We start from the raw sequence: 27,975 nt of genomic DNA, 5'->3' as shown, positions 1-27,975 counted from the left end.
CGTCACTGAAGAGTAGACTCAGAGCATCTTCGAGTTTGCTGCTTTGAAGAAGCTTCTCTCTCACTATTTGGCATATAGGAAGCTTAGAGAAAACAATTTTCTCACATAGGCACCCGAAGTTAGATGGTGGGAAAAATATACTTTTCTTCCACGCACTGCAACAATGAGGGATTGAAGACAAGACCTAACACACTCTATAGGGCAAATGATAGACACAGATTATTTAACTGGTTTATTTGATAAATGTCAGTAAATCAGTAAATACATAACACAAACTTATATTCTCACCATATATCTTGCATAATTATATAAATAGTCCTTAATAAAAATTACATGTGGAAGTACTAAACAAAAAAGGAGCAAAATAAAATCCTAATAAATTGGTTTGAAAATAAATGTACTTCAGAGATTGCTATCTGATATATAATTCTAAAGTTTTCTCACTTTAAAGTCATGTCAGTCTAAAAAAGAACAAAACTTATTAATAACATTACTGTTAATACTGAGACAAAAGGGAAAGGAGGGCCATTAGTTGACAGAAGAGAAAGAACAGCAATGAAAGAAATGTGGAATCCTTTGATAATGTTTGGGTAATACACTATTAGGATGTTCATCAAAATAACTAGTAAAGTAGTGCTCTCAGTAAAGTACTACCAGACTACCAAATAGGTACCAGACTAAAGTGCTAATAGGTGCATAACCAACATTCCAGTTTGTTCCAGCAACTCATCTTCACCTTAGTAAATAGCACAAATACCCACAGGGCATTTTCTTAAGAGTTTCCTAGTACAGCAGTTATACCCCCTTGAGGGCATGCAGTGGCCATACTTTAAACAGAGGTAAAAGAGTGTGGACTGTATTATATTGTATTATATACTGCATAGTCTCCATGGAATAATTTAATAGTTCCAATAAAACTTACCTTTTCCACTGAGAGCTCAGGGACCTCGAATGTAACTAAAAGACTCACTGGAAAGTTTAATCAAACCTTCGGAGGCACAAAAGATCTCTATTACATGAGATGCATTATCATGTCTTATGCAAATAAATATTGTGCTAAATATGACGTGAGTAGGTCAGATTAAAGCTCCACTTACAGATATAACTTTGGAGGACAACAAGTTCTATGAGAGCATCTTTAATCTGTAAACTTAGCTGGTTAACTGGAAGTGATGGGGATATACCACTGATGGAGGGTTACACAACCCCCAGTTCCAGTGCTAGCAGTCAGATCCCTGCTGCACTTTTGACCTCTGCCTCAGTTTCCCTGTGTAAAGAATCCTGAGATCTTAAGATACAGAATCGCTTCTAAAATACTACAACGAGATGTCAAAATTTTTCAGTGAAGATTTTGAGCAAAGGGCCTTGGAAAATTTCCTCCCACTCCACATATGTTATACCGTGAGGGTTACAATGAACTAGGAAAAATGAAAGGCTTGTGAGAACGTACAGGTGATTTCACTGCATTTGTTTTTCCTTTTTTTATGTAGACATTCCTCTTCCACAAGAAACAAAGCTTCTCAGGACATGCCAGATAGCAAAATGCCCTAGTCATACATGCTTAGTTTCAAAGTTACATTTCTACTCAGACAGAGAAATCAATGTATACTATATTAAAAACAATCATCATAGCCCTTCAAATGATTGGATAGCTTAACTTTGAATGCAATTCAACCTAATAAAGGCTTTAATGGCCTTTGACAGATTGTTCCACTGATCAAGGGACATGTATGAAAATAACTGCCTACCAAGCCCTGATTTGATTTTAAGAAAAGAAAACTGAAGGTTAATGGTAAACAGAAGTTGATTGTTCACATTTTCACTGAAATAACTCTATCTGACCTGTTCTTAGAAGCAGCAAAATAAAGGATAATGGGAATCCTATACACCTGACTTTTTACTTTAGTCTGTAATCAAGGGGACTAATCAGATCAAGATGTGTTGGCATGAAAGCAAATATTCGATGATAGAGAGGGGGAGGAGAACAACTTTTGTGACCAAATTCTTAGTCATCATGGACAAGCCCTCTAAAACCAGTGGAGATTTAGGGGATGTAAACCACAGTATAATACATCCTTTTGGATTATGAATATCTCCAAAGCAATAAGGAGATAAACCATAGTTTTCATGACATATGTGAAGTGCTCATGCCCAAATATCAGCATTTTAATGTGATAATTTTATCAGTTATTTCTTGGCTTTTACATGTTATTCAGCCAGTTCTGCAGCCTTTCTACGTACAGTCTCTTTACAACTGTATAAATTATCTTCTCCTGTTCAATGAATGCCCTTAGGCTAAGATGAAGAGGATAGATGAATGTAAATGAAGATGCAAGCCCAGCCACATTGAAGGGGAAGAGTCAGTTTGGACAGGAAAGAGAACAGTGGTCCTATTCAGGATTGCCTCTGCCTCTACAGGTGGGGTGAGGTGACAGCCAGAATCAGACAGATTGGGAGTCCTCCAAAACACCAGTGTTGGTGGTTCAGCCAGAGTCCTTCATCACTCCCCAGCAGCTCCCCTCCTCTAATGCCAGGTTAGTGTAGTGCTGAGATTTTCATTCTCTTGTGGGGAGTGCAGAGGGTGTCTTTTTTGGGATGAGGAACCTCACTGCAAACAGTATCCTCCTTGTCTGACTCCTCCCCATGGCAGCTCACCATCCTGGTGGGATAGGTAAGAAGATGAGCTGCAGCAACCTGAATCTCAAAAGGGAAACAGATGTTGAGTGGAGTCCATGGAGGGGCAGTAGGACAGAGGTGGAGGACAAAGCTGGGGATGAGAGTTTCTCACACCTGTTGCTACAGTGGAACAACCACTCTTACCAACTCTGTAACCTTGGTGTGAGCAGAGAGTGGTCAGCTCCTAGCAAAAAGCTGAGGACCAGCTGTCAGGGGCAGGAAGGGGTTTAAGGAGCCAACATTAACTTTGCACCAGGTGGCAACAATTAAGGGAGGGATCCTGACCTGCACTGTACAAGTTACAGCTCAATGACTCCCATATGAGTTCAGTTAATAAAGTTGTGGCCTTGAGAAAGCACATCCCTTGGGTCTCATGTGCATCTCGTCTCTCTTCCCCTCCTCTCACCCCAGCTTAGACACCAGCTCCTGGCCTAGTTTAATATCTATTACAATAGCCCAAACTTTACTGCATGGCAGAGGATTAATGGAACAGCACTGCAACAACTGAGAAAGGAGCAATGTCCATTCCTAAACTCTACAATATTTTAGTCACCTTTCATGATGGATTTTAGTAATCTTTTAATTTCTTTATTCCCTATTATGTCAAAGGAATCCCTGAATCTGCCCCACAGCATTATGTAGTCCAGCATGATTTTGTAGTGCATTTTGCACCATTACCAGTGAACCTAAACCATATTTGGATGGAGATCCAGAGTCACAGAATATTCTGAGTTGGAAGGGACCCACAAGGATCTCTGAGTCCAACACTTAAGCAAATGAATGACCGTGACCCTGGCATTATTAACAGTATGCTTCACCCAACTGAGGAACTGATTTGGATATTTATTGTGGTGCATGTTACTCATCCTGCACAGTGTCCAGTTGGTGATTATTCCTGGCATTCTTTAATTTATACTTTGTGTAATCAGAACCTGCTGTAAAGCTTAGAACATAAGTATGATGCCTTTAAAATCTACTGTATTGAGATTATTATTTATCTACATAACCTTTTTAACAGAAGAAAGGACCTATGAGATAAAGTATTTTCATACACAGGATATGAACAAAGCATTATAAAAATATTTCTAATTACATTGCATAACACAGCAGTTTTCTATCAAATACTTAGAAACAGTCTGTATCTTTCATCCCCCAAATTACAGAAACAATAAAAGTTTTTCATTTTCTGCCAACATTTTCTTTCTATCAGTGTAAAACCAACTCTGTATCAGATTTTTAAAAGAAAGCCCTTGCCTCGAGCATTTCATTTGTATTGGTTCCATGTTTAGTCAGTAGCTTTTCTAAAAATTGATGAATATTGTCTAAAGGCAAGTGCAGACAGGCAAACAGATCTGTATCTTCTGCAATCCATTTAGCCTGGTGCACACGTGCAAGTGAACTATTTTACCTTAATTCAGTTATGGCTGGTGAAAAGTAAATGTAAGCAAAGTCGTGAACTTCACCATTTAAAAAGAATCACTGAATTTAATGTCAGAAGTTAATTTATGCTCTCACCTCTTCCTTGAAAAAACTTGACCTTGGTCCTCATGCTTCTGGAGCAGCCAGGCTTGGCAAACAGTTGCTATACACTGAATATCCATTAGAGTCTGTGTCTTCCAGCTCATCTAAAATGGAAACGTGTCATCTAAAGCTAGAATATAAATGGATTGCTAAACTATCATTAGTAGATTATAACTATTTTAATAAAGCTAGATTATAACTATTTGAATAAAAAGAAAACCTCAAAGTATTTGTCAGCTTCTAGTACATAATCCCAACACAGAGATAATTTACACTTGATCTCCCAGGTTTTTTACATAATTTTTTACCTTCAACTGTGTTCTTCTTTTGGGGTACCCTTTGGCATTACTATGTGCTTCAAATAGTTCCATCAACCTTATTCATGTCTTTGCTACCAACTCCTGTGAGCTTTGGAGATATGAAATCTCATACTTCTGCATTTCAACTGAACTCAATCAAGTTATACTGATTTAGATGATGTGAGACTGGAATGCAATACAGAGCATTAATCTTGTTTAATCACTTGATTATTGGTATTTTGGCAGTGAATCTTAGGTTTTATTCATTACAAAGGTGTTCATTTTTCTATGTCATTGCCATCCATGTCTTAAATGAGTGCCATGTGACTGCACTGAGACTAGTACTAGTTCAGCTAATTCAATACCTTAAATCTTCAAGCATAGGCAAGACCTGTGAACATGTATTTTTAAAAATTCTATTATTACTGCCAGCAGTCTCCTATTAGTGGTTTGGTTTTTTTCTACTGCTGCTGGAAATAATTATTTGCTGATCATTTTTTAATAGCTATGCCTCCACTTCAGCTAAAAACTACAACATTAATGTGCCTTGTCCACCCTTTGTGGCGGTCAGATTCCTTTCAATACTGTGATGCCCACAGTTGTTAGCAGTGCTTAATTAAACACAAAGTAATCATAAAGTAACAGCATAAACAGTCCTCTCAAACACTGTGTTAACGGTGTTACATCATTAACTTGTTTGAATTCATATTGCTTATTTCCAAAGCAATATCTGTTTCTAAGAACTGCCTTTTCAAAAGCAGAATTCCCACATCTTCAGCTAGCTTTTCCCTAAGTGATCTCCAAAGCAAACAGTGTTTAGTGTGGCACTAATCCAAATACATGCTATTTGCCCACTGGTAAAGCAAGCTTTAGCTAGTGCAGGAAAGAAAAAGCTATGCCCATAACAGTATTTCCAAATGATATGAAATCTGTGGCACAAGAGACAATAGATAAATGTGTGGATCAAGGTAATAATATAATTAAATCTACTTTAAATAATAATATATTCTTCAGAGAGTCTTTACATTCTAAAGGGTGGCTAACAGTTTTTGCAGAAGCCCAGGACTACAACGAAAACACTTGATTCAGGTCTTTACAGTTTTGCTGCCACAACTATGCCAAAAGTGTTATGAGGTACAATCTCTACTTGATATAATTGTTCTGGCAAAAGTTTGTAGGTGCGGACACAGTTTCATACCACTAAAACTGAATTTTTACTGGCACAGCTTCTTTAGCTCCAGGGAGGTCTGGCACACGTTAGACTGTCAAACGTACAGTTTTCAGCAGGACAAGCCTCATCTGCACACAGAGCTCTTTGCCAGTACAGAATGCTGGTATGCTCTGGGTGAGCCTGGCCTCAGCAGTGACTTTAAACAGAAGATTAACATGGGAGGCATATTCATTTCTTGGTGGCAACATCAAGCTCTGAGTCTTACTGGCTTCTTTTGTAGTGGTAATAGAGCCTGAGTGCTTTTTCACTTTAATGATTTTATTCTGCTTTTTGTGGCAAAGTTGTACACCAGTTCAAGTTAAAATAGCAATTTAACCAAATCAAAATTCTCTGTCTCATTCAGCAGTGCTATATATCATCCAACCTAGAATTGTTCTTTTTATAGCACATTACTACAAAACAGTTCACAAACAGCTTCATTTCTCATAGTCTTCTGGTTTTGTTCTCATAGATCTCACTAGATGCTGTAATGCCCAATATCAACCCAACAACCCAAATTGAAAGCCTTATTTAGGTCCATCAGCTCTTCAGGCAGTGCACTGGGAAACCTGGCCTCAGAACAGAATTCACAACACGTAAAAAACAAAATAATGGTTAGGAACTGAATTCTGAGCTCCAGGGAGCCCAGGAGGTAGAGATTCACATTGGAAATCTCTCCCAGGAGTACTCAACTGCTATGATGCAAAGCAGCAAGAAAGTCTTGGGATCTATGTTAGGATGTTCCTCCAGAGTTCCTCATCTGAAAAAATGGTCTAACAAGGAGCCACTGCATAAAGGATTATCTCCACCATCTCCTGCCCCTCCGTGTTAGTGGATGAAGAATTCATAGCTCTGTTTTGAAGATCTCCAGCAGGCTCACCCCAACCTCACCTCTCATTAGGATGCCCAAATCATTAAGTCTGCCACAGGTATGAGATACACCTTGTATTGCTCAAACCTGTCAAACCAGAGGCAGTTGTAGGCACTCACAGAAGCTGAAATATAGATACCAAAGGAACCTGTGAAAACACACTGGCTGAGGGAGTTGGGTCTGTTCAACCTCAAGAAGAGATGACTGAGAAGGAACATTATCAATGTCTACCAGTATCTGGAGGAGGGTGTCAGAGGGTGGACCAGGCTCTGCTTGGTGGTGCCGAGATACAGGACAAGAGACAATGGGCAGAACTGATGCTCAGGAAGTCCCACCTCAATATGAGGAACAACAGATTGCCCAGAGAGGGTAATATCTCCCTCACTGGAGATAATCAAGAACTGTCTGGATGCAATCCTGTGTCTTGTGCTCTAGAACAACCCAGCTTGAGCGCGGAGGTTGGATCATATGATCCCACTGTGGTCCCTTCCAACCTGATCCATTCTGTGCTTCTGTGAAACATGGATATCCCTGGGCTGTAGGGTCAATGGGAATCAGAGCACAGGAGCACCAGGACTAAGGCTGGTGTTCCGGACTTCAGGTCTTAAAAAACACATGCTTCTGTAAATTTGGGGGCTGGTCTTTTTTATTATGAGACAGTAACTAAGGTACTGTGTGATGACTGGTAAAATCTGCATTGACATATAAAACAACACGTAATGAAGGAATCATAAAGCTGAAAAGGATTTATGTTAAACTACAAAGCTTCTCCCCAAATGATGAGCATCAATAATTCTAGGCTGGAAGGTCACTTGTTATCCATTGAGTAAGATTTTGTAGATAAGCAATTACTTCTTCAAGATCATATGGCAGAGGCATATTACATTCATCATCATCTGTCCAGAAGGGATGACATTCTGGTTTCTGGTCTTCTGGCAAGCTCTCTGCTGCATCTGACTGGCACCTGAAAAGAAAGGTAAGCAGATGAACTACGTAAGTAAAACTGTATCCAGAAACTGAATACTCAGCGAGGATACATTTGTGCATTAATTTAAAGAGAAAGATGATAATAAAAAAGAAATACGACATCTTCTGACCAAATGGATTGCTCATTTCCAGTGAAGTTGATTTCTGTTGTAGGCTTTGTATTTTCTACAGGGATTTCTCAAAAAGCCAATCACAGAGAAAACTCAGTTAGTGTTCCTTTATATGGTGAATTATTTTTTCATTATCTCAGCTGTTATTTAAAGTATGTGATTAAACCATTATCAGATTTAAATGTTTGGCGGTTTCCAATGTATTACTAGATTATTGAGAAAGATTAAACTGAATTTACTGCATTAAGGTCAGGGGGGATAGATTAAACAATATTAAAGAAGCCGGACTAGCTTTGTAGATTCTGGAGATTTACAAGTGTATCAACCTGCTTAGGTCTGAAAAAGGCAATATAAAAAGAGAAAATTCTATAAAGATAAATGGAAATGGAGGTTAATAACAACTTCCAGTGATGAATAGGTGGGCAAAACTTCAATAAAATTAAATTAAGAGGTTAGTGTATGTTAGTCCCCAGAGAAAATGTTTAAATTACAATGTTTTTTATTAAATGGATTATTCATCAATACTAGTGAAGTCTAATTATAATATTCAACTGAACTGCAGCCTGCAGAAGAAAGTTTTATAAGTGTTAACTATCACATCTGTAAAGATTAGACTGTAATGCAACGTGCTGCATCAAGAAAACTGTCACACTTCAAGGTGGATTTCTCTCCCTCTTTTCCCTTCCCCTCAAGCAATTTGCATGTTGCTTATTAATCACAATGTTCACAATGGGGCAAGGCAAACAAAAATGCTGAACATTACCATAATTTTGGTATATACTGCAGGCCTATATAGCTTTTTAAAGAGATAACAAGCAAAATGTAGAAATGCACTTTTATCTCTTATAAGACATTTTTTAAAGTTTGTGTTCCGTAAAGCACATAATTGCAAGAACTTAAAAGTTGTTTTAAACATATGTGTGTCTTTCATCTCTGTAGAATGAACTTGAAAAATACTGACACATGCAACTTCCTTGCCCACACTGCCAACCTTCAGGAAGAGACTGTTGCCAAATGAAAGATGTCTTCTTCTCTTGGGAATTATTAATAGCAGTGTAATCCCCATGAGAAAACATACTTCAGCTTTACACCCATGTTGGTGGGTGGTTAATTGCCACACCAGCATCCTGGGCACTCAATCCATCGTACATTACACTACAAGGACAGTATTAACACATAACATTCCAATATATCTTCAGCTCTCCACATCAGCCCCTGATAATAGCATCTGTTAACATGCACTAAGTACTATTATGTAGCACATCACTTCATAAATAATAAGATTAGCCGACCTCAGGGCCCTGGGAAGCGTAATGTGTTTAAATGTTCTCATTATTTATTTAAAACAAGAATTAAAGGAACAGAAGCTACTTGTGACAATCCTCTTAGCATAAATATTAAACTGTTTGCATTGATAAGCTGCACTGTACAGAATAACAGAGGATTTGTTTTGCTGGCTGCTTTATAATAGTTGTTAGAGCAAATGCAGTTTAGTGTATGGTTCTGAGAGGTACTTAACTGATCGTGCCATCATGTTTGGAAGACATTTTCCAAATTATATAAAGGAACAGGAGAAAATTAATATGCAGGGGAAGCTGAAACTAATTACAGCATAACTCTATAAGACTTTTAAAATCTTGCTTTATTTTCTGCCTTGGCACAAAATAATATGATCTATTTGGTGGGTAGTATAAGATATTCCAGTTTAAGCATTTCAATCTAAAAGGGGATAAATTAACCATCTAGAGATTATTACAGATGACAAAGCAGGAAGCTCAGCCAGTAAGTACTGCAGGTATGTTATGTGGTCTGCAAAACTCAGCTTATGATAATAATAAACATTCTCTCTCTCACACATCTGCTATTAACACAGTTTTCACTGAGAGAAAAGACATATCAGCTTTTAGCTTCTTCACCATTTCACCGCCCTTTTTTAACCTTTCATGTCTTTTTTTACCATTGCTCTCTCACACAAATGGATTGACCAGCTTTCCCCTCCCATATGGGCATTTGTGTTGCTGTACACATGGCAGCAGTCAGGGTGATGCTGTGCCTGGACAGCCCATGAGCCTCTACTCACTACTTTCCCTTCTCTAATTTTGTTACCCACAGAACCATTGCTGAAAGGTCTTCCCACAACTAAGCATGTGCCTGAACTTCCAGGCAACTTGGGAAGTTTTAGCCAGAGCATATTCCACGTGAGAAGTTAGAGGAGTGGAAGTGTTGTTGTGCAAGTCTGATGACAGAAATGCATCACTGTAAAAGCACAAAAAAGGGAAAGCAGTGCCATAATACTCCAAGTTCAGCAATCCCACAGCTCCTTTGTCTTTCTGTTGGATTACTACTGCTTTGCTTTATACAGTGAGAACAGCAGAACATTTTTACATTTTGTGAATTATGTATTTTGAACAAAATTACAGTCCCTATGCTGGATCTGCTGACATCAAAGCCAACTCAAGCTGCTCCTATTTGAAGGTATGGGGCTGGGTTCTAAGCAGTCACCACTGTACCTGGCAGTTCGTTAGGCAATTCACCTGAATAGCAACCACAGGATCGAACACAATCATACAAAGATGTGCTTTGACTCAGAATTAGGGTGCAAGAACAGGTCTTCCAGATGAGTATATTACTACTGATTTAAAAAAATTTCTGTAGGAGAAACTGTTCCTACAATGGTCTTTAATTTGTAGCAGTGGAACAGAGCTGAATATCTTGCGAAAGGATAGCAATATTTTAAACTGAAGCAGAACAATCAAAGGCACAGATGATTGCACACAATTATTTCAAATTCTTTTGTATGTGATAGCTAACATAAGTTATCAACAATAACTCACAATAAACACAAATTATTTTCCCAAATACAAAAGAAACTATGAGGTTCCATGTGGGAAAGACTGCAAACACAGAACTACAGTGGTAATGGGAAAGTACCAAGATTTATAATATTATAAGTTAATGAAGGTATTCCATATCAATTAAAAACTGTTATTTGAATTAATAGAGTCAAATGTCCAAAAGAGAGCAGAACTAATCTGCGTATATCATACGTACAAAACGTGTAAAGAGTGGAAATCACACAAGCTCTGAGATACAGAATAGATGCCAAATCAAGGGGCACCTTCAATATCTTATCTGCACAACACAAAAACTGCTATGATATATTTCAGAGCAATTTAGCTGCAACACCTTGACAATACATTTCACCAACATATTATAGAAAGGATTGTTTGTCTAAAGATGTGCAGAATGCACAAAACTCCATAGTCTCTGCTTTCTTACTAAAACAGTCTAGATTCGTGGCAGTTTCAATTAAAAAAGCCCATTTTTAAGGAACAATTAGTTACTGTTGCAGTGCACATTCTCGCTACCTCTACCCTGTAAAAAGTTCACAGATTTTTGATTCCCTTTTTGCCTGTTTTTTCCAAACGGACTTTGCTCATTAATATGGACCAAGAACTATTAATATATGCTCAACTAAGTGATGACAAACATTTGTATGACTGTATGACCACTTGCATGGCAATACATGACACTTTCCCTGGAAGCTGGCTAACATCTCCATGGGCAGGTGTATCTGTTCAGTGAGACTGACACTTGCCTGGTTATGGTTCCCTGGGCTGCACTGACATTTTGATGATCAGGGTGTCAGCTACATCAGAGCACACTGATCACAATGCTAGAATTAACCAAGCTAGCTAAAGTGTGTGTTAATTATGAGTATGCAAGCAGTCAATAAAAGGTTAATGTAAAAGTCAAAGGATAAATTTATTTCACTATTGCATCACTCTGCTGGCTAAATGACTAACATTAAGCTTTGTTTTTAATCGATATATTTTACAGTAATGCGTGAGCCATTGATTTGAAAAACAGTATTCTTTCTAATAGTTAAGTTTTGCAACTATCAAGTATCAATATTCTTAAAACAGTCCTTTTTCAATGCAGATACCATTTTGTTCCCTTGTCAGGAACAGGAATGCATAAAAGCCAAGAGGCAGCCTCAGGTTCTGCTGATGAATGTGATTAATGCAAATAAGAATTACCCAGGAACCTAAATAAGGTACTGTGAATTAGGGTCCCTGAATTCTACTGCACTGTTTGTCTACTCCAGAGAAGTGTAGTCAAATCAGATCAATAGGGGTCAATCTGCAGCTCAGACTGCACAGGAGTGTTAAGAGTGAGGAGGATATAAACAGTCCTGTTTCCTAGATGGTACTAATTTAGCTGTCTATGCCTGGCAGTTCAAAGACCAAGAGAGATCACGTGGAAATCCATAAGGTAAGACAAGGAAAATGGGTCTGGCCAATTCCCCCTTGTACTGATATGGTCAGAAAGGGAGGATGGGATATTTGCTCTGCAGGTACAAAAGCACACACTCACCCATACATTCTTACTCTAGCATTCCTGAAATTGTTATGTTTTATATGAGAGCTATTTTCTCTCTTTATTCATGCTATAATAAAGGTGTTACTGAGCTCTTATTCAGAACTTCAAAGTAACTTTTAAAAAAACAGCCCAGGTAAAAACAGCATTTGGATCACCCTGCTGAGACAAATGCATTCACTAAACCCATACTGACATCAGTTAAAATGACTCAACTCTGCTAACATAAGTGCTGTTCTGACTAAGAGCAACAGCAGTAACTTCTTTAGACACCATCTTCTATTCTTAAAACTCACAATGACATAGCCCATATGGGTCTGGTCAAATATGGGTTACTAATGTTCCAACAGAGACCTCTGCTGTGTGAACACAAATCCTAATAGTGTAGGTACCTGAGACACAGAGATTTGCTTGCAGGTTTGGATTTTTTCATCCTTGTCCTGCAAATCTTTCCTTTGCATGGAAATTATTATTCAAACTATGTGTAGTTACTCTAATCTCGGTGTTAGGATTATCCCATGGCATTTCAAGCTAACACTCTTAGTTGCCAGAGCATATACAAGAGGATACAGTGCATTCTCAGCTACTTGAATTGTCATGCAAAGTACAGAGAAAAGATGAGACTACATACACAAGGAGAATTACTCAAATAAATTAACCTTGGTTTTTGTTTTTTCTAAATAGTGTATGTCATATGTCATTGACAGGTATGACAAATTTACTTCTGCTGCTGAAAACATCACAATTAAAACCTGATGCCATTTAAGTCAGTGTTGAAACTTCCAGTGATTTCAACAAGGCCAAGATTTCAACCCAAATGCTTCTCCAGAAACCATTCACGATATGCATGAGCTAGTAAGCATAATAATAAACACCATGCAAAACAAACTATGGAAGAAATGCAAGAGGCTGGATATAGTTTCTCAGAGTGAAATTTCACAACTCTTTTAGCCACTTACAATTGTGGCATGGTACATTATTGGCATTGTAACTCAGCTAATACAACATGGAGTAACAAGATGTGATGTTCTGTAACTTCAAAGTTTCCACAGAAAGAAAAAAAAAATCTGTTTGATCAAACTGACTTGCTCAGTAAAGAACAGAAAAACTCTAAAGTGAAAATTGGAGTTGATGCTGTAAATACAAATTCTCCTTCACCTTTGGACATGGACAGGATATTGCGATAAAGTCCCTAAAAAGGATTGAAAAAGTTACTTCTGCTATTTGATGAACTGAAATTTCATTTATCTACAAGAAAAATTAACGAGTGGAAGGGATAAATGCAATTAATGAAGAAATGGAGTAGGAGTGAGAAATTTGAAAAGCAGCTGCTTTCCAGTTGCGTGCCCATTCCAGTACTAGCAATTTCAGAAGTTACAATATGCCTAATTTTTACTTTTCTTCTACTCCAGGCACCTGTTTGGTCACAGTAGCCTATAACAAGTGAAAGTTTACAACCACAGACTAAGGTTCCCAAAGAAGAATGAAACCAAACAGTTGAAGAAATGGCAATGCTTCTACTGGGAACAAAACCTGCAAAAGCCATTGTGTTACTGGTACTTTCATTCTTCATGGACAGAGCTCCACCCTGGATCACCTATATCAGAGGGAAAGCATTCCTATGCTCTTAGAAGTACTCTTCCTGGAGAACTAATCCAAGACATGAGATCTACATATGGAACTGGAGCTTAACTTGTTTATAGTTGAAAAATGTTGACGTCTTGACTTCTAATTTGACTTACTTTGGAAGAAATAACATATACAGAATCAGTATTTCAGCTGGAACTTCACCAAAGGTGTTTTGAAGGGTGCTTGGAAAACAGAGTTTTGGAAAATGGGGGTTGACTAATCCCCAGGGTTAGGGTGGAATGCTTTCTGAGCTCTTTGTTTCGACTCTATAAAATATAATCAAGCTAATAATTTACAAATCTTTCACTTGTTATTAACTTTCATGACTTGTATCCTAAAAACTGCTTACTGAAAAAACAAAGGATGGAGAAAATACAAATATTGAAATATGGGGGGCGGTTAACATGGTTATAAATGTTTTGTCTTTATCACCAACAAAATTCTAATTTTTCACACCAAAAGGGACATTTTGAAAGTTATTGAGTCCAATCTAAACCTTAAACCAAAGATTTCCTTAGCTTTTTTAATTAACCAGTCAGAAAGTTGTCAACCTTGGCAGAGAGGATTTCTTTCAGTTGTTCCATGCTTGTCCCTCCTGTGACTCTGCACAACTAAAACCTTCAGAGGACAAAACAAATTACATTAATATTTGACTTTGCAAACCAGATTTCAGAAGTACTGATCCCAAAAAGGCAGCAAAATGAAATGGCCAGATGGAAAGAGAGCAGTGCTTCATTCTTTTGGACATTTAATCCCCAGTGCATTCCAAAGAAGTCTGTCCCATTTACAGTAAGTCACTGCTGATGTTCTTTCATGTCCTGTAACTACAGTCTGCCCAGTCATAAGTAATGGCTGAGACTGGGATTGCATTTATTGAAGGGACAAAATGAGTTTGTTTCCAGATAAGAGACTTGAAAAGAGAATGCCAGGTTTAGGAAGGGATGGAGGCAATATCAGTTAAATATTAATGTAAGAAAAAAAGTATCAGCTGCACAAATACATGAGTACAAATATAGTTGCTGGCATGTCAGATGATCTTTCCTGTCTGCTTCTTTCCAAAGTTGATAATGACTCGAGTCACTGGTACATTTGGCCCTTACCACAGAACCAAAGTTTATAATCACTGGGTCAGGAGCTTTATGCCTCCAAAATAAACCATTCCATTGGAAATGAGGACACTGGCTAAAATATCCTGAGGCATCACTGGTGACACTATAGGATAGGCTGAAAACAATCAGTGTTATCCTTGTGTGTTCTTCTACAAAGTGAATCTACAGCAGGGTCCATCTTTAACACTGCCCTGCAGAGTGCATTTTGCTGTTCCACAGACAGGCAGAAGAGATCAATGAACCTGACACAGAAGAGGTTTAAGAGACAGTTGCATGAGCCTGAAAATGTCAGTTTCTGTTATTACTCAAATAGTATATCAGGTAAATATGAAAAAATCTTAAATTAATAACCTCCAAATGTTGAAATAATTGCAACCAAAGCATTGGTGGAGTCCAGATGAAAGTTTTCAAACCCACCAATGTGTTTCACATGTATTTGTATAAATACATGAAAAACCTCACAAAACTATTTTTAAAGGACATTTTGCTTTGCCTTAACTGTAAATAAAATAAAATATTTCCCCCCTACAATATTAATTAAAATCTTTTAAAATATACTTCAGTCTTTCTAAACTATTTAGCTCATAAACTATGGGAAAGGATAAAGGTTTGCTGCATGGTATCTTCCACTACAGAGTGGGGATTGTAAAACAAAGCCCCAAAACCTTAGAAACATTTCAGCTCTGGGTGGAAAGAATGGAAGAAAAGACGACACAAGAAGGTCCTTTCTCTGAGACAGTAATCTCTGCTGTGGGGTAATTAATAAACAGAAATCTACTCAACTTCTGATGAGTTTATCAATGACCCTCCTTGCCATGGCCACCAACTCTCCCCTACAAAGGGGAATATCTATTAGATGGCACTGCAGCACTGAGAATAATCTTGGCATCAGAGGCACTGACTTCCCCAGACAGAGCTTTTCCTCTCCTTTGTGGCCTCTGTCCAACAGAGCCAGAAACTGTCCATGAGAAAATCAGTGCACCTCCTATTCCCACAAGGGAACATCTGTGTGGGGCAGCCTCCATTCCACGTTTGTTTGATTTTTTAATTAAGAAACATCACTACTCTCTATAAAGTGTAGGGGGTAGGGAAATCCCCCAGAGAAACCCTGAATAAATAACACAGCATTTGCTGAAAGATGAAGTTTAAGCCAATTTAACTTACATGTCTAAAAATTTTTCCGTCTTAGTCCTGTTTCTCAGATGCTTTTGTTTCCTGTTTTTAGAATAATATGTATACAAGCAATGTATCCTGACTGTATGAGAAGCACGCTTATACATATTTATATGCACACCTCTTCATTGCAGTACTTGCAAAAAATCCCATCAGTCCAAAAGAGACAGCATTTAGGAGGAAATTTTCAGCACCACAGACATGGATTTAGTTACATACTTTTCATGATCAGCAATGGGATGTGAGTTATTCCCACCGTGCTGAGAATATTTGGCTTTGACTTCAAAAAAACATACAAATATATCAACCTCAACATAATTTATATTCTCTCAAAAGGAACCTAAAATGCTCTAAGCCTTTGCTGAGACATCTGATGTTCCAGTCCCCTCTGTTTCACTGTATGATCGGTTGTTTTATTTCACTTGCGATCTTTGCTTTTCTATGATTTTTTGCAGACAAAGAAACAAAATGTCTGCTATATGCTGAGTATAAACACAGCTGACTTGTTTTCCCCAAAGTATTGATTTTATGCACTTTTAAAATAACTATTTTCATTCTGTTTGCATAATCAGCTGGGGCATTGTTCCTCTACATTTGCAGAAACACAGATGGAATTGCTGATTTGGAGCCTTTGGAGAGATTTTATAGTATTCTCCAGAATCTAAGCTTCTATTAAAATAAGGTTTCAAGCACTTCTGGTTATGAAGATAGCCTGGACAATGTAAATTGATGCATGGTTATCTTGTTGAGTCCATAACCAGACAGACAGACGCAATAGCACCAAGGGAGCTGTGAACTTCCCCCACTTATTTTATTGGGTGTTTACTTGGGGCCAGATGCTCCCCTCTGTTGTGCAGAATGGCATTAAATGACTGAGAAAAAGAGAGGAAAAGGAAATGGAAATAAAAACCAACAAAGAGGAGAAAAGGAAATCCCCACAGCCCACTTCCCAGGGGGCTACAGATGCCCTCCCTTGCCAGTATTAGACTGCTGGAAGATCTGGGGCTGAGCCATGCATATGGCACGTTTTTTTGAAAGACAGCATATTTTCCGAAAGAATGCCATCTGAAAAGTTAATGATGCTTCCAGCATCATTTACTCTTTCACTTTATCTTTTGTACTCCTTTTACGTGAAAGTCACATAGCCGAGGAAAAATGTAAAGACACGGCTGTTTTAAATGTCCCAGCAGGAGGATGGCCCTTCCATTTACTGCCACCTCGTTTAAAGTAAGCAATCCCATTTACCAAAGAACTTCTGGATTTAGAGGTTCTGCCCCTCTTCAAGAAAGGTAAAACATTTTCCTTGTTGAGTGCCTATTTTTCCATAAGGCACCTTTTCTCATTAATAAAAATCAACTGCTCTATGACAAATCCCTGTTATATAAGGAAAGTAAAATCAAAAGAAACATGACTGAATGCAATTAACAGTAACTGTATTACTTGATCCTTAAATCAGACTGGACAGAAATGGGCTACATCTTTTCAGCATCAAAGCTATGTAATCCTTCCTATGTCACTCCTGCAAGCTGCTAACACAATCCACCTCCAAAATCCACAATTTCCATCAGGACCAAAGTAAGGGTGACTCAGGGCAGCATTTGGGGGCAGAACGGAATCAGAGACCACAGATATTTGTAGTAACTGCTGTGCAAGAAGGACTCCACATATGCTTTAACAGGGAACAGTCCTCTGTGGATGTATGCTTATTAGGGAGAGTGACACCAAATGGAGATCTTGCCCCAGAAACCACCTAGATCCTCTCAGGCTCTTAATAAAATGCACCTTTGCCTGCTTTGCTCCTTTTCAGTGAATTTGCATGTTTCAATAGCCAAAAGGAAACTATGATAGATGGCTAGCAAGCACCATATATGAAAGCCAAACAAACACAAGACTAACTCTCTATTTGTGGATTGAAATTAAGATCTTGTTTATCACTACAACTTGTGATATAAATACATACATACATAAATATATACTCACATATGTAAGAGAAGCTTATATCACATTTTCTATCAAGAGCTATGGCCTTGAACTCCTAAGTGGCTTAGGAAACAAACAAATAAACAAACAAAAATAAAGATTTATTTTGCTGCGGAGCTACATTGTCTTCCCTGTGTTGTGCACCTCGGCTGTAGCCTGCAACCAGAATGTTTATAACATATATTGGAACTAATACTATAAGAGCAATGCAATCCTGAGGGCTAAAACACAGTTTCTTTTAGGTCAACACGGGGTCAAGCAGACGCAGGAGGGAACAAATAATAGGGAAATGAGAAAACAGATACAAGAAAGGCAGAGAGGCTCAAGAAGAGGAAGAAGATGTTTAGGAATAAAAAAAAGAAAGCCTCAACTAACTAATAACATTTCAAACACTGCAGAATTTCTCCATGGCTGCTGCTTTATTTGGTGACTTTTTATGGATAAATCAGTAAAAAATATACCACCAAAAAAAAATCCAGTGCTGGGAGAGACATAGAGTTGATATCCCAGGAAATGCCACAGTACATTCGGCTACAAATAAGAATCATATGACAACAATATACTCAATAAGCTTCTTCTCTACAAGTGGAGTAAATCTTTCTGACTACCAAATGAGACCTCAGAATTTTTTCTATTACCGTTTGTGCTTCAAATAATTGAAAACATTACATAGAGATGTTAAATTTCCTATATTAATTTGTAAATAATTACGGTTGCCCAGATATAATGTGAACAAATGTATTTCTGTACTTACTTTCAACTGCATTAAGGGAAGAAATGCTATGTGAAAGTTGAGCATCACTATACCTCAAAACTTTGGAATTAATGTAATTCTACAATATTTTTTAATGCCATCTAAAACTCCAGTACAGACTGAATGATGATTTAAAGTTATTAGCCTGGAATACATTTCCTTTATGGAATATGATTGAATTCAATCCATTTAAACACATGATAAACTACATGCATCTGATCCTGGCTTACGTTCACAGGCATTATTTCCAGAAGTGCTTAAAGAAGTGCAAGACTGTGATCTATAACATCCTATCAGTGGATTTGAATTCTCCTTGCACCAGGAAGACTTATTAATCCAAGTGAGTACCAAAACGCTACTAGTAGGCAAAACCTAAAACATCTATTGCAACAAATGCATACAGCTCTTCATATTACTTTCTGTGGTTGAAAGATCCTTCTGACTGCAACATCAACAAATTTAAGCCACAGACTAAGACTTTAGACCTTTTGGTGGTGCCAACTCACTTGTTTCATATCCTATGATATATAGTCCTGGCTTTGAGCTATCTCTCACTACTGATGCTTTTGATGCTTTGTTCTCTTTTTACTTTAGGATGGAAAATAACAAATAATGCTGAATTCTCTTCTTACTCTTGAATTCTTCTGATGTCTATCTTCAGAACTCTTCTAACATCCAATTTATGTCATTCTTTTTCTTTCTTATGCTGTGAATTTGAAACGAAAGGAGGTAACATAATATCGTAAGATCTATGGACGATTGAAATGGCCTTCGGAGTAAACTTCAGAGTTATTCGTAAAACTATCTTGCCTCAACAGAAAGCAAAAAATTGCTTTTCAATAGATAATGAAACTACTCTTGAAATTCTTCTTGAAGTTATTGCCATAGGGAACACTCCAATGATAATAAGGTATATGGTGCCGATACCTTATGAGTAGTTCAGATGGGTTATTTTGTTAGTATTTGCAGGGTGCAATTCAAATTGATTCTCAAACATTTACGTGCTTTCTCTTGACTAAATCTTTATTGTAAAATGGCCAAGCCTGAAGTCTGCTAATGAGAGAGGCTGACATCTGCTGTACAGATTGACCTGCAAGGCTACTCACGTTATTCTATCATATAATTCCTCTTAAAACATCACATCAGAATTCTAAAGACCTCTTATATTAGTTAATTGAGGACCTGATCCAGTCTTCTATCATAGTCACATATTTAAATCTCATTTAGCTCAGTGGAACTTTCATACACATTTCAGGTTCAGCACAGGCTGAAAAGCTCCACAGCACAGGGCCCAGGAGGTGATCTCTGCATCACCGTCCAACACACAGCACATGCACATGATTATCTGCAACTTCTCTTAAGAACCTGAGGCAGCCATCCTACCCCAGTCCTTCTCCCTGCACTTAGTCTCTAGTCTTTGATTAACTCCTTACACAATGGGTAAGAATCTGCCATGTGCTATCTGAAGGGATGCAGGGCTACAGCAACACAGAGCAAAACTTCTCAGGGACTTCCGCCAAGGAACCTACACGGTAGCTACACTGTCAGGTTCAAAGTCTGTGGACAATGTTGTAATTTTTTGAGGCCAAGGAAACAGAAATCTGTTGTTGGGTGCCATCAGCTGTCCATCCCTCCATATTCTGTGCAGATTCATGGAACATCAAGATATACATAACGAAAAGTATCCATTTCATTACTCTCACAAGAGACCTACTGTTTTGTCTTCCTTCGTTCTGTGTCTGCTAAAGAACTGCTATTTAAACTTTATTAAAAGTGGATGATCTTGGCCTTCTATACGTTTTATTTTGTCTAGGAATGTTGTATTTCAGAATCCATTTTTCCCAGTTTATTGCTTGCCAACTGACCTTCCTTTCAATGAACTGCTGATGAAATTTCTTCTCTTCCTGTGTTACAAGAAACACTCCTTCCCTGAGTATGCAACTGACTTAATGTCCCTCCTACTTAGTTTGCTTTTTCAAGTAATATTGTGATCATATTAATCTGCAATGCAAAGTATGCGTTCACCTTTTTCCTTGCTGAAATGCTATTACTCCAATCTGTCTTAATGCCAAGAAATGAATGTAAACTTTAAGGAGTTTGGCAATAGCTATGTAATCCTCCTCTTTTTAATCCAAACAGCAGGTGTCCTTTTTTCTTTTTTCCATTCTTAAGTGCTCCTGAGGAGTTACTAATCTGTAGCTTGTATTTCTCAGATATGTGAAGTTCTACAGGGAAGTTTCACATGCTATCCTGCTTACTGAAGTGCCAGTAGGAGCATCTAGGGTAGTTAATGACATTTCCTCAGGAAGATGAGAAGACTATTTTCTCAGACCTCCTCCTACAGAGTTTTTTCTTTCCACTTTCACTTCAGCTTTTCAGCATTTCACCACCATTGAGCACGACACTGTTGCCTGCCCGAGCAGTGACAGGCTTAGCTACTTTCTGATAACAGCTATCAGTTTGATCTCCCTTTTCCAAGCCTTAATAACTTTACCAGGTTCACTTTACCTAATGTTGGCTTGTCTGCACAGTCAGAGTGAAATGCTGGTGAAATCATGCTGTTATCTCAGGTTCTTTTCAAGCCCTTGAGGAATATTACATGCACTTCTTCCTCTTTTATTTTTTTCTTCCTTCCAAGATTTTAGAAAAATACTGTTCATTTACATTTGTCTCATAATTTAAGCCAGGTGCCAATCTTCTCAATATATTTGTGACCTTTCTAACTGGAAGGCTTAGAATACCTTCAAGAAAACACCTTTGCATTATGAAAACTTTGGGGCTTAAAAAATCTTGTTTGCTTTTTCTGCCTTTTGTCTTTTTTACTTGGAAGCAACAAAGGGTGTTATCCTCTGCATCTCTGGATTTTAGGAATCAAATAATCGTCTACCCCTCTTGGTAGAAGTCAGCTAGGGCTGTGCCAGGAAGCTTTAAGCAGTGTTCAAACCTATTTTTTTTCTCAACTTGCTCCAGAATATACACACACACAAACAATATCCATCTTTTCATACAGCCTCCTAGAGATGTTAATGTCTGGCACTGTGCTGTGTTATTAACTTTTACCAGACTGAAGAACTCTGAGGCCCAATAACATTGATTTGAATTCTGGAAATTATAGGCTGTTAGAGCACTACTATCATGACAAAGGAGATGGAGTGCTCCAAGTATCTACAGGCTCTGTAGCATATCATTAGGCAATAGAGAATCTGGTACAGGGTTCATTTGACAGATAATATGAATACATAAAGCATGACAATTAGTATGTTTTTTCTGGAAAACAAATCTTGTTGGACAAACCCTTTAAGATGACAAGTTCAGTTACTAGAAGAAACTATGGAGGACTAGGATGAATTGATTTATACTAGCTAGTGAATGACTCCTTTTTCCCAAGTAGCACTGAATGTCAGCAGAACATACACCACGAGTAAGTAATGGCTATCAAGTAACATAAGGATAAACATCAGTGGGGAATCACTACTGAATGGTGACCCTCACAAGGGATTCCTCCAGACACTGATATGGTGGCCAGTATTAGTTAGATTTTCATCAGTATTCTGAAAGTAAATGTCAGTGATCAGCTATTTGATAATTTCTGCAGATAGCAGAGAGACTGATATGGTTAAAATCACGTGGACAGGACTTAGACCTGCTGGGTCACTTAATGATCAAGACCAAATGTGTTACAGAACTACATGCAGAGACTGGGAGAAGGATGACTGGAAATGTGATGAGTTTGTGCTCAAAACCACTGCATCTGAAAACAAAGTAGATATTATCCCAGATAACTCCAATTGAATTCCCAGCATAGTACATAATCCTTCTGTATTTCAGTAGGTAGACAAATATGAGAGTAACATGGAATAGCCTTGTTTCCAGCTTTTTAGAAGTACATTGAAGAAAGCAGAGAAAAGAGACTGTGGAGACAGGTGGAAAACACACAATAATGATTAACTCAATTTGCTTCACTTATCAGATTTAAACTTGATAGATTGAAGGAAAATATCTTGTATGAAAGAGTTCTCTTGTATAGCAGAGGAAGCTGAAATTTGAAAAAGAACCCAGTGAAATTCAAATATGCCTGTTTTTTACAGTGAAGTCAATCACACACTGGGACAAACTATTAAAGGAACAGAATATTCTTCATTTCTGACATCTTCAAATCAAGAAAAGATTCCTGCCTGGAAACCATGCAGTTACACAGCTAGCACAGGGATAAAAGGATAAAATTTAGTACCTTATGATAGAAGTCAAAACAGCTGACATAAAAATCCTAAATACAATGATGCTCAAACTTCTACACAACCATTCTTTAATGAGTTGACTTTGAATAAGACTTTTAAAGTTCCTTGTAATACACATCTTGCTGTAAAATTATACATTCTAATTGGAATACATACTCCAGGAGAATGAAAGAAGACAGAAGAGTTCTACTGTCAAAGCCTCAAAAATGTCAGTTTAGCCTTTGAACCCAACACACTATGGAGAGAAAAACCCTGATGCTGGGGAAAAAACCCTTTAGGAAGCATCCATCTTCTCCATTCTTTTGCACTTATTATAGACAGGTAGTCAAAGAGAATTGGCCAAAAGGTGTGTACACACACACATATATTTAAGTAATATTACAATTTGTCATGTAATTTACGAAAAATATCAAATATACAAAAATGTAAGCAAACAGCATGTTTATATTTTCATTTACTTATTTTCTCTTAAAGCTTCGTGAAATCACCAAAAATACAAGGTCACACTGAATCAAAGGACATCATCTGCTTGTTCAAAATGCCATTATGGAAGAATGAGGAAAAGCAGCTGTATTACAAGTCACCTTTCCAGCTCCCATAAACAAACTATTAATGGAGAAAGTCAGTCCTTTACAGTACATTAGAGGACCAAGGTCACCTGGGAAGCCATAAGGCCTCACTGGCTACCCACAAGACCAACTTGATTAGTCCCAATAACCTGCTGCCCTTGCCAAGGGACTGATGGAAAGACCAGCTTTTCAGCAGGCTGCTAACTTTGTGTTCGTGCTTTTCAGATGAAGTGCCCAAGATGTGTCTGAACCTCTAAGCTGCACTTACTGCCACATTCACTACTGTCTATTGGAATTACCATGAGTACTATAATGATCTTGATAACCACAAATTCTTTAAATATGAATGCAGTCTAAAGTCAAAGTTTATGTCTGCTAAAGAAGAGTGTAACTTTGGCACAGTAACTTTAATTGTCTTGCTCCTTTTGACCACCATAAATCAAGCAATAGGAATCCCTCACCAGGAAGCATTATTGGAAATAACCTGTAACCACGTTCAGACACTTTTAAGTACTCTCTTTACAATACAAATAGACTAAACCCATGCTTTCAATATGTGCATAAATTATACGAAGCCTGTGTGTTTTCCCTCTACAGAATCCTCCCCCATATTCCCATAAGAGCAAGCAATTTGACCTATGAAAAAATAATCACCTGCTGCAGTAAACAAATTACACATATGATATGAAAGGTGTTAGAACCCAATGCAGTTTCCTTCTCTATCTTTATTATGATTGAGTAACAACCTGCATTAGAACTGGTGAGCATTTCACTGCATCAACAACTGGTTATAGTAAACTTATGGACTGGCAGAACCTCATGAAATAAGGTGATCTGGAAAAGAGCGGGCGAATCTCTAGGCTGTAACCAGTTCTGCCACACAAATATTTGGTTTCAGATTCTCTTTATTACATCCCATGTACTAGTAAACGACCAGGTTCTTTCTGTATCTGCCATAAGCCCTTTGAAGATATTGTGTTTGTCAAGTTCTTCCTACGTTGGTCACAGTAAAAATATGGTTTTTTCACCATAATTTTCATAGAATTCTACAAATATAGGCAAACTGAATGAATGAATAAATCATAGTTCCATACCCTGAACTGATGAGAGGATGTTAGTTATGCTGAATTGTTTGGCTTTCTGTTCTTTAAAACAGTCTGCAGTTTAAAATGTTCAGCTGGATGCACCTCTAAAGATAACTGAGCTGTGAGTTCAGGCAATCAGAACCAATATTAGGACCAGATCTGAAAATGCCATTTATATTACTTATGGAGTTCATAAACATTTTGTCTGTAATGTTTAAATCTGTCACCTGAAAGGAAATGCAGTTTTACACATTCCTATAAAACTGTTTTATTTAAAACCCTATACAGTTAGAGTTCTAATTATATACAATTAAGAGTGCTTATTTCAGCATTATCCTAAAACAGTGGAGAATTGAGACAGCCTTTCATTTTGGTAATTTAAAAATCTTATTTCTGCAAATTAGGAATTTTATTATGAGCATTCAAATATGCATATATTTCATTTATGGAATAATTCCTCTTAATTTCATAATTACTAAGGATTTAGAAAGGATTTTTCTTTGACAAAGGCTAGAATAACTGAAGCAATACATACCATTTGCTTTAATTCTCTGCAAAATTGCAATGAAGTAACAGCTTTATATATTTTTCTGTACCTTTTTTAATACCTTTTTCAATTTCCATCATTTTTTCCATAGCATTTCATTTGGTTTCAATTAAGGAATTCTTGAAAGCCTCCACACCTAACTTTAAATATACCAAATTTAAAATGATAACTTCATGTTGTACAAGAGCATATCAACTGCTTCAGTATATAGTATTTACCTGTAAGCTTATCTGCTTTTAGTGCATATTTAACTACTTTCTATGCCCTCATCACTACTCCATCCAAACCCCTCACCCTTCTAGTGTCACAATAACGTGCTCTCAATGCATGGGAAATCAGTGTATGAACTTGTCAAGAACTGAATTAACTTTGTTAATCTTAGTATGCTGCCTGTCCACTGTACAGGCTTCCTTCTCATCAGCCTACAAACACTTCCTTCTCATCAGCCTACAACTACTTCCTTTTCATCAGCCTACAACTACTTCCTTCTCAGCAGCCTACTACTACTCCCTTCTTTGCACCATTCAATTATTTATCTTAATTTGACAATAACAGGCAATGCACTTTCAAATCAAAATACAAACCTACAAAGGATAGGTTTGCCATAGGCAAAGAAAAAAGTGTGCTGAAATATCTGTTACTGGCAGTCAAATGCCTCTTCACCCGCTGTTAATGGATGAAAACTGGTTTGAGGAAAAAAAAACAAGTATTTTTCATTAGTAATACTCATATGGTCATTGCTGCAGAGGAATCTGGCACAAACAACAGAACCCTTTCTACTTTCCCCCCCAAAAATAAAAGTTATGAAAAACATATCTTTCAGATGTTTTTCATTTATTTGCAGAAATATCCACTACTTAGGAGCTGCCAGAACCCTCTGTTTTCTAAAGATTTAAAGGTAGAAGGTGCTGAACATTCAGTTCTCAGTGATGAAAATGGGAGCTGACGGCTCTCAGCAGCTCATCTCATCAGACAGTTGGGACTGCTCACAAAAAGAATGACAGCCACACCTGAGAAACGCTCAGTGAGGTCCTAACAGCTCAGTTCCTGGCTGGTGTGCACCCAGAACTGAACACTGAAGTGATGAAGACAAAGTAAGCATTGCATTTTATGCTTATTTTAAAAAGCACTGTATTTAAAAAAAAAAAAAAAAAAGAAAAAAAGGGGAAAAAAAGCTCCTATGCACATTATGGTTACTGAAAAAGCATTGCTTTAGCTTACTTTAAATAATTTATATTTTTTCCACTTATCCACAGTCTATGCTGGTAAGAATGAGCACAGTGATACCAAACTGTCTATCAGAGCTGCTCACGGGCACAGTTTCTGTCCATAGCATGATGCACAGGATGTTTCAAACAATTACCCAGTCATCTCAAATTCAAATATACCAGTCTAAAGTATTTCTGAGAATTTATCACATAAGATTTTAAGTATATGAATTTCTGTTAAATGTTTTCCATTACACCTTATATTTTCATCAAAAGGGTCTTATTGCCTCATTAGAAAAAAAAAATCCACTGGAAAGTGTGGTCAACCTGCAGCTAGTATATAATTATATTTCAGATTTAAACTTCTTAGAATGAAAAAGATGCATAGTCCAAGTGTCATAGTAGTTCTATACTGCCTGAAATTGATTTATCTTCAACCATTTATATCAGTTTTACACTAGCATAATTGAGCTCAATTATTAGTCTTATTTACACCTAAATAAGGAATCAAGCCCACAGCATTTCTTTCCATGACCCAAATACCTTGGGTATTTGGTTCAAGGTTCCAGTAAAAGTTCATACTTTCAATTCCACATGTGTTTACCCAGATGCATCACACACACACACACACACACTTTAAACAGTTATGCCAGTGACAAGAACTGGTGCCATTTAATCTGTATTGAGTTTTTACCCCCTCAGAAGGCAAGGACGTGTGAACTATTTAATGCAATCCCATCAGAGTACAGCATGATCTCTATTTATACAAAATTTCGATTAGTTATTCTTTGCTTTCAGGTACTGTAGCCACTAAAGCAATTCAACTTTAATTCCATCTGACTTCAATTGTGTTCAAATTATAGTAAAAAGGAAGAAGACAACAAGCTGTAAATATGGAAAGAGACAGAAAATCATTGAGAATCATGCCTTTATGAATATTTGATGAAGAAAGGTTAGATCTACTGCTGGTAAATTACTAGAAATTATGTCCATCATGTGACTCTGTCAGCAAAGGTTAATACAAATAGGTTTGGATTTAGTTGAGATGACAATGAGGATTAAAAAAGATTTGTCCTGTCCTTGCTGCAATTAGTTTTTCTCCTATTATTATTGTAACGGAGTTTATTGTTAGGATTATGGTAACAGCACTACTGCTCAATAGAATCATTTTGTTTTTCATAACACTGTGCCACCTCTGCAATGAATTTTTCATCTCTACTAATCTACCTCTTTATTGTGCATTTGCTGAAGTAGAGGTACAATGATTAACCTATTTCTTGCTGTAATAAGTCTTATTTTGACTGATGGGAATTTCGGATGCCGCCTCGTGGGCTGCACGAGGCTCACAGGCTCCATTCTGCCCTTCTCTGCTACAGAGCAAGGGAGGAGGTGGTGATTAGGTGGGACATCACACAAGACCCTTTAGACAAAACCAGTGATGGCATCTGATCTTGTCTGCAGTAACAGCTCTGCTGTGCTCGTGGTGATGGAAAGTGGGAAACCTGGAAGCTGTTACTGTACACGCCTGTACATCAATAAAAGGGAAGAAGTCTCGAAAATCTCACCCTTCCTCTCACATTGTAACTGCTTCAAAGCACAGGCTAAAGTAGATCAAAAACTTGATAATAT

The 27,975-nt window shown here is 37.5% G+C and overlaps 1 protein-coding gene across 3 annotated transcripts in view; it reads right to left on the bottom strand.

Annotated features, from left to right (window-relative positions):
- Positions 1-219: 219 nt before the first annotated feature.
- Positions 220-27,975, bottom strand: part of FTO (FTO alpha-ketoglutarate dependent dioxygenase) — a 236,512-nt gene continuing 208,756 nt past the window's right edge. The window contains exons 9-10 of one of the 3 annotated variants that reach the window (XM_039386146.1): positions 7,462-7,541; positions 220-4,301 (exon numbers count right to left, since the gene is read on the bottom strand). In XM_039386146.1, the coding sequence (XP_039242080.1) occupies positions 4,222-4,301; positions 7,462-7,541 (160 nt within the window). In that variant the 3' untranslated portion in view covers positions 220-4,221. Of the gene's footprint in view, positions 7,542-27,975 lie in introns of all 3 variants that reach the window. The other 2 variants (XR_005565376.1, XM_027732281.2) reach the window with 2 other exon arrangements.

Source organism: Pipra filicauda, unplaced genomic scaffold (genome assembly GCF_003945595.2).
Source record: "Pipra filicauda isolate LSUMZ 115617 unplaced genomic scaffold, ASM394559v2 scaffold46_size3722508_pilon, whole genome shotgun sequence".
Taxonomy (NCBI): domain Eukaryota; kingdom Metazoa; phylum Chordata; class Aves; order Passeriformes; family Pipridae; genus Pipra; species Pipra filicauda.
Note: the sequence above shows the minus strand (reverse complement) of the source record. Positions and strands in the feature narration are given on the sequence as shown.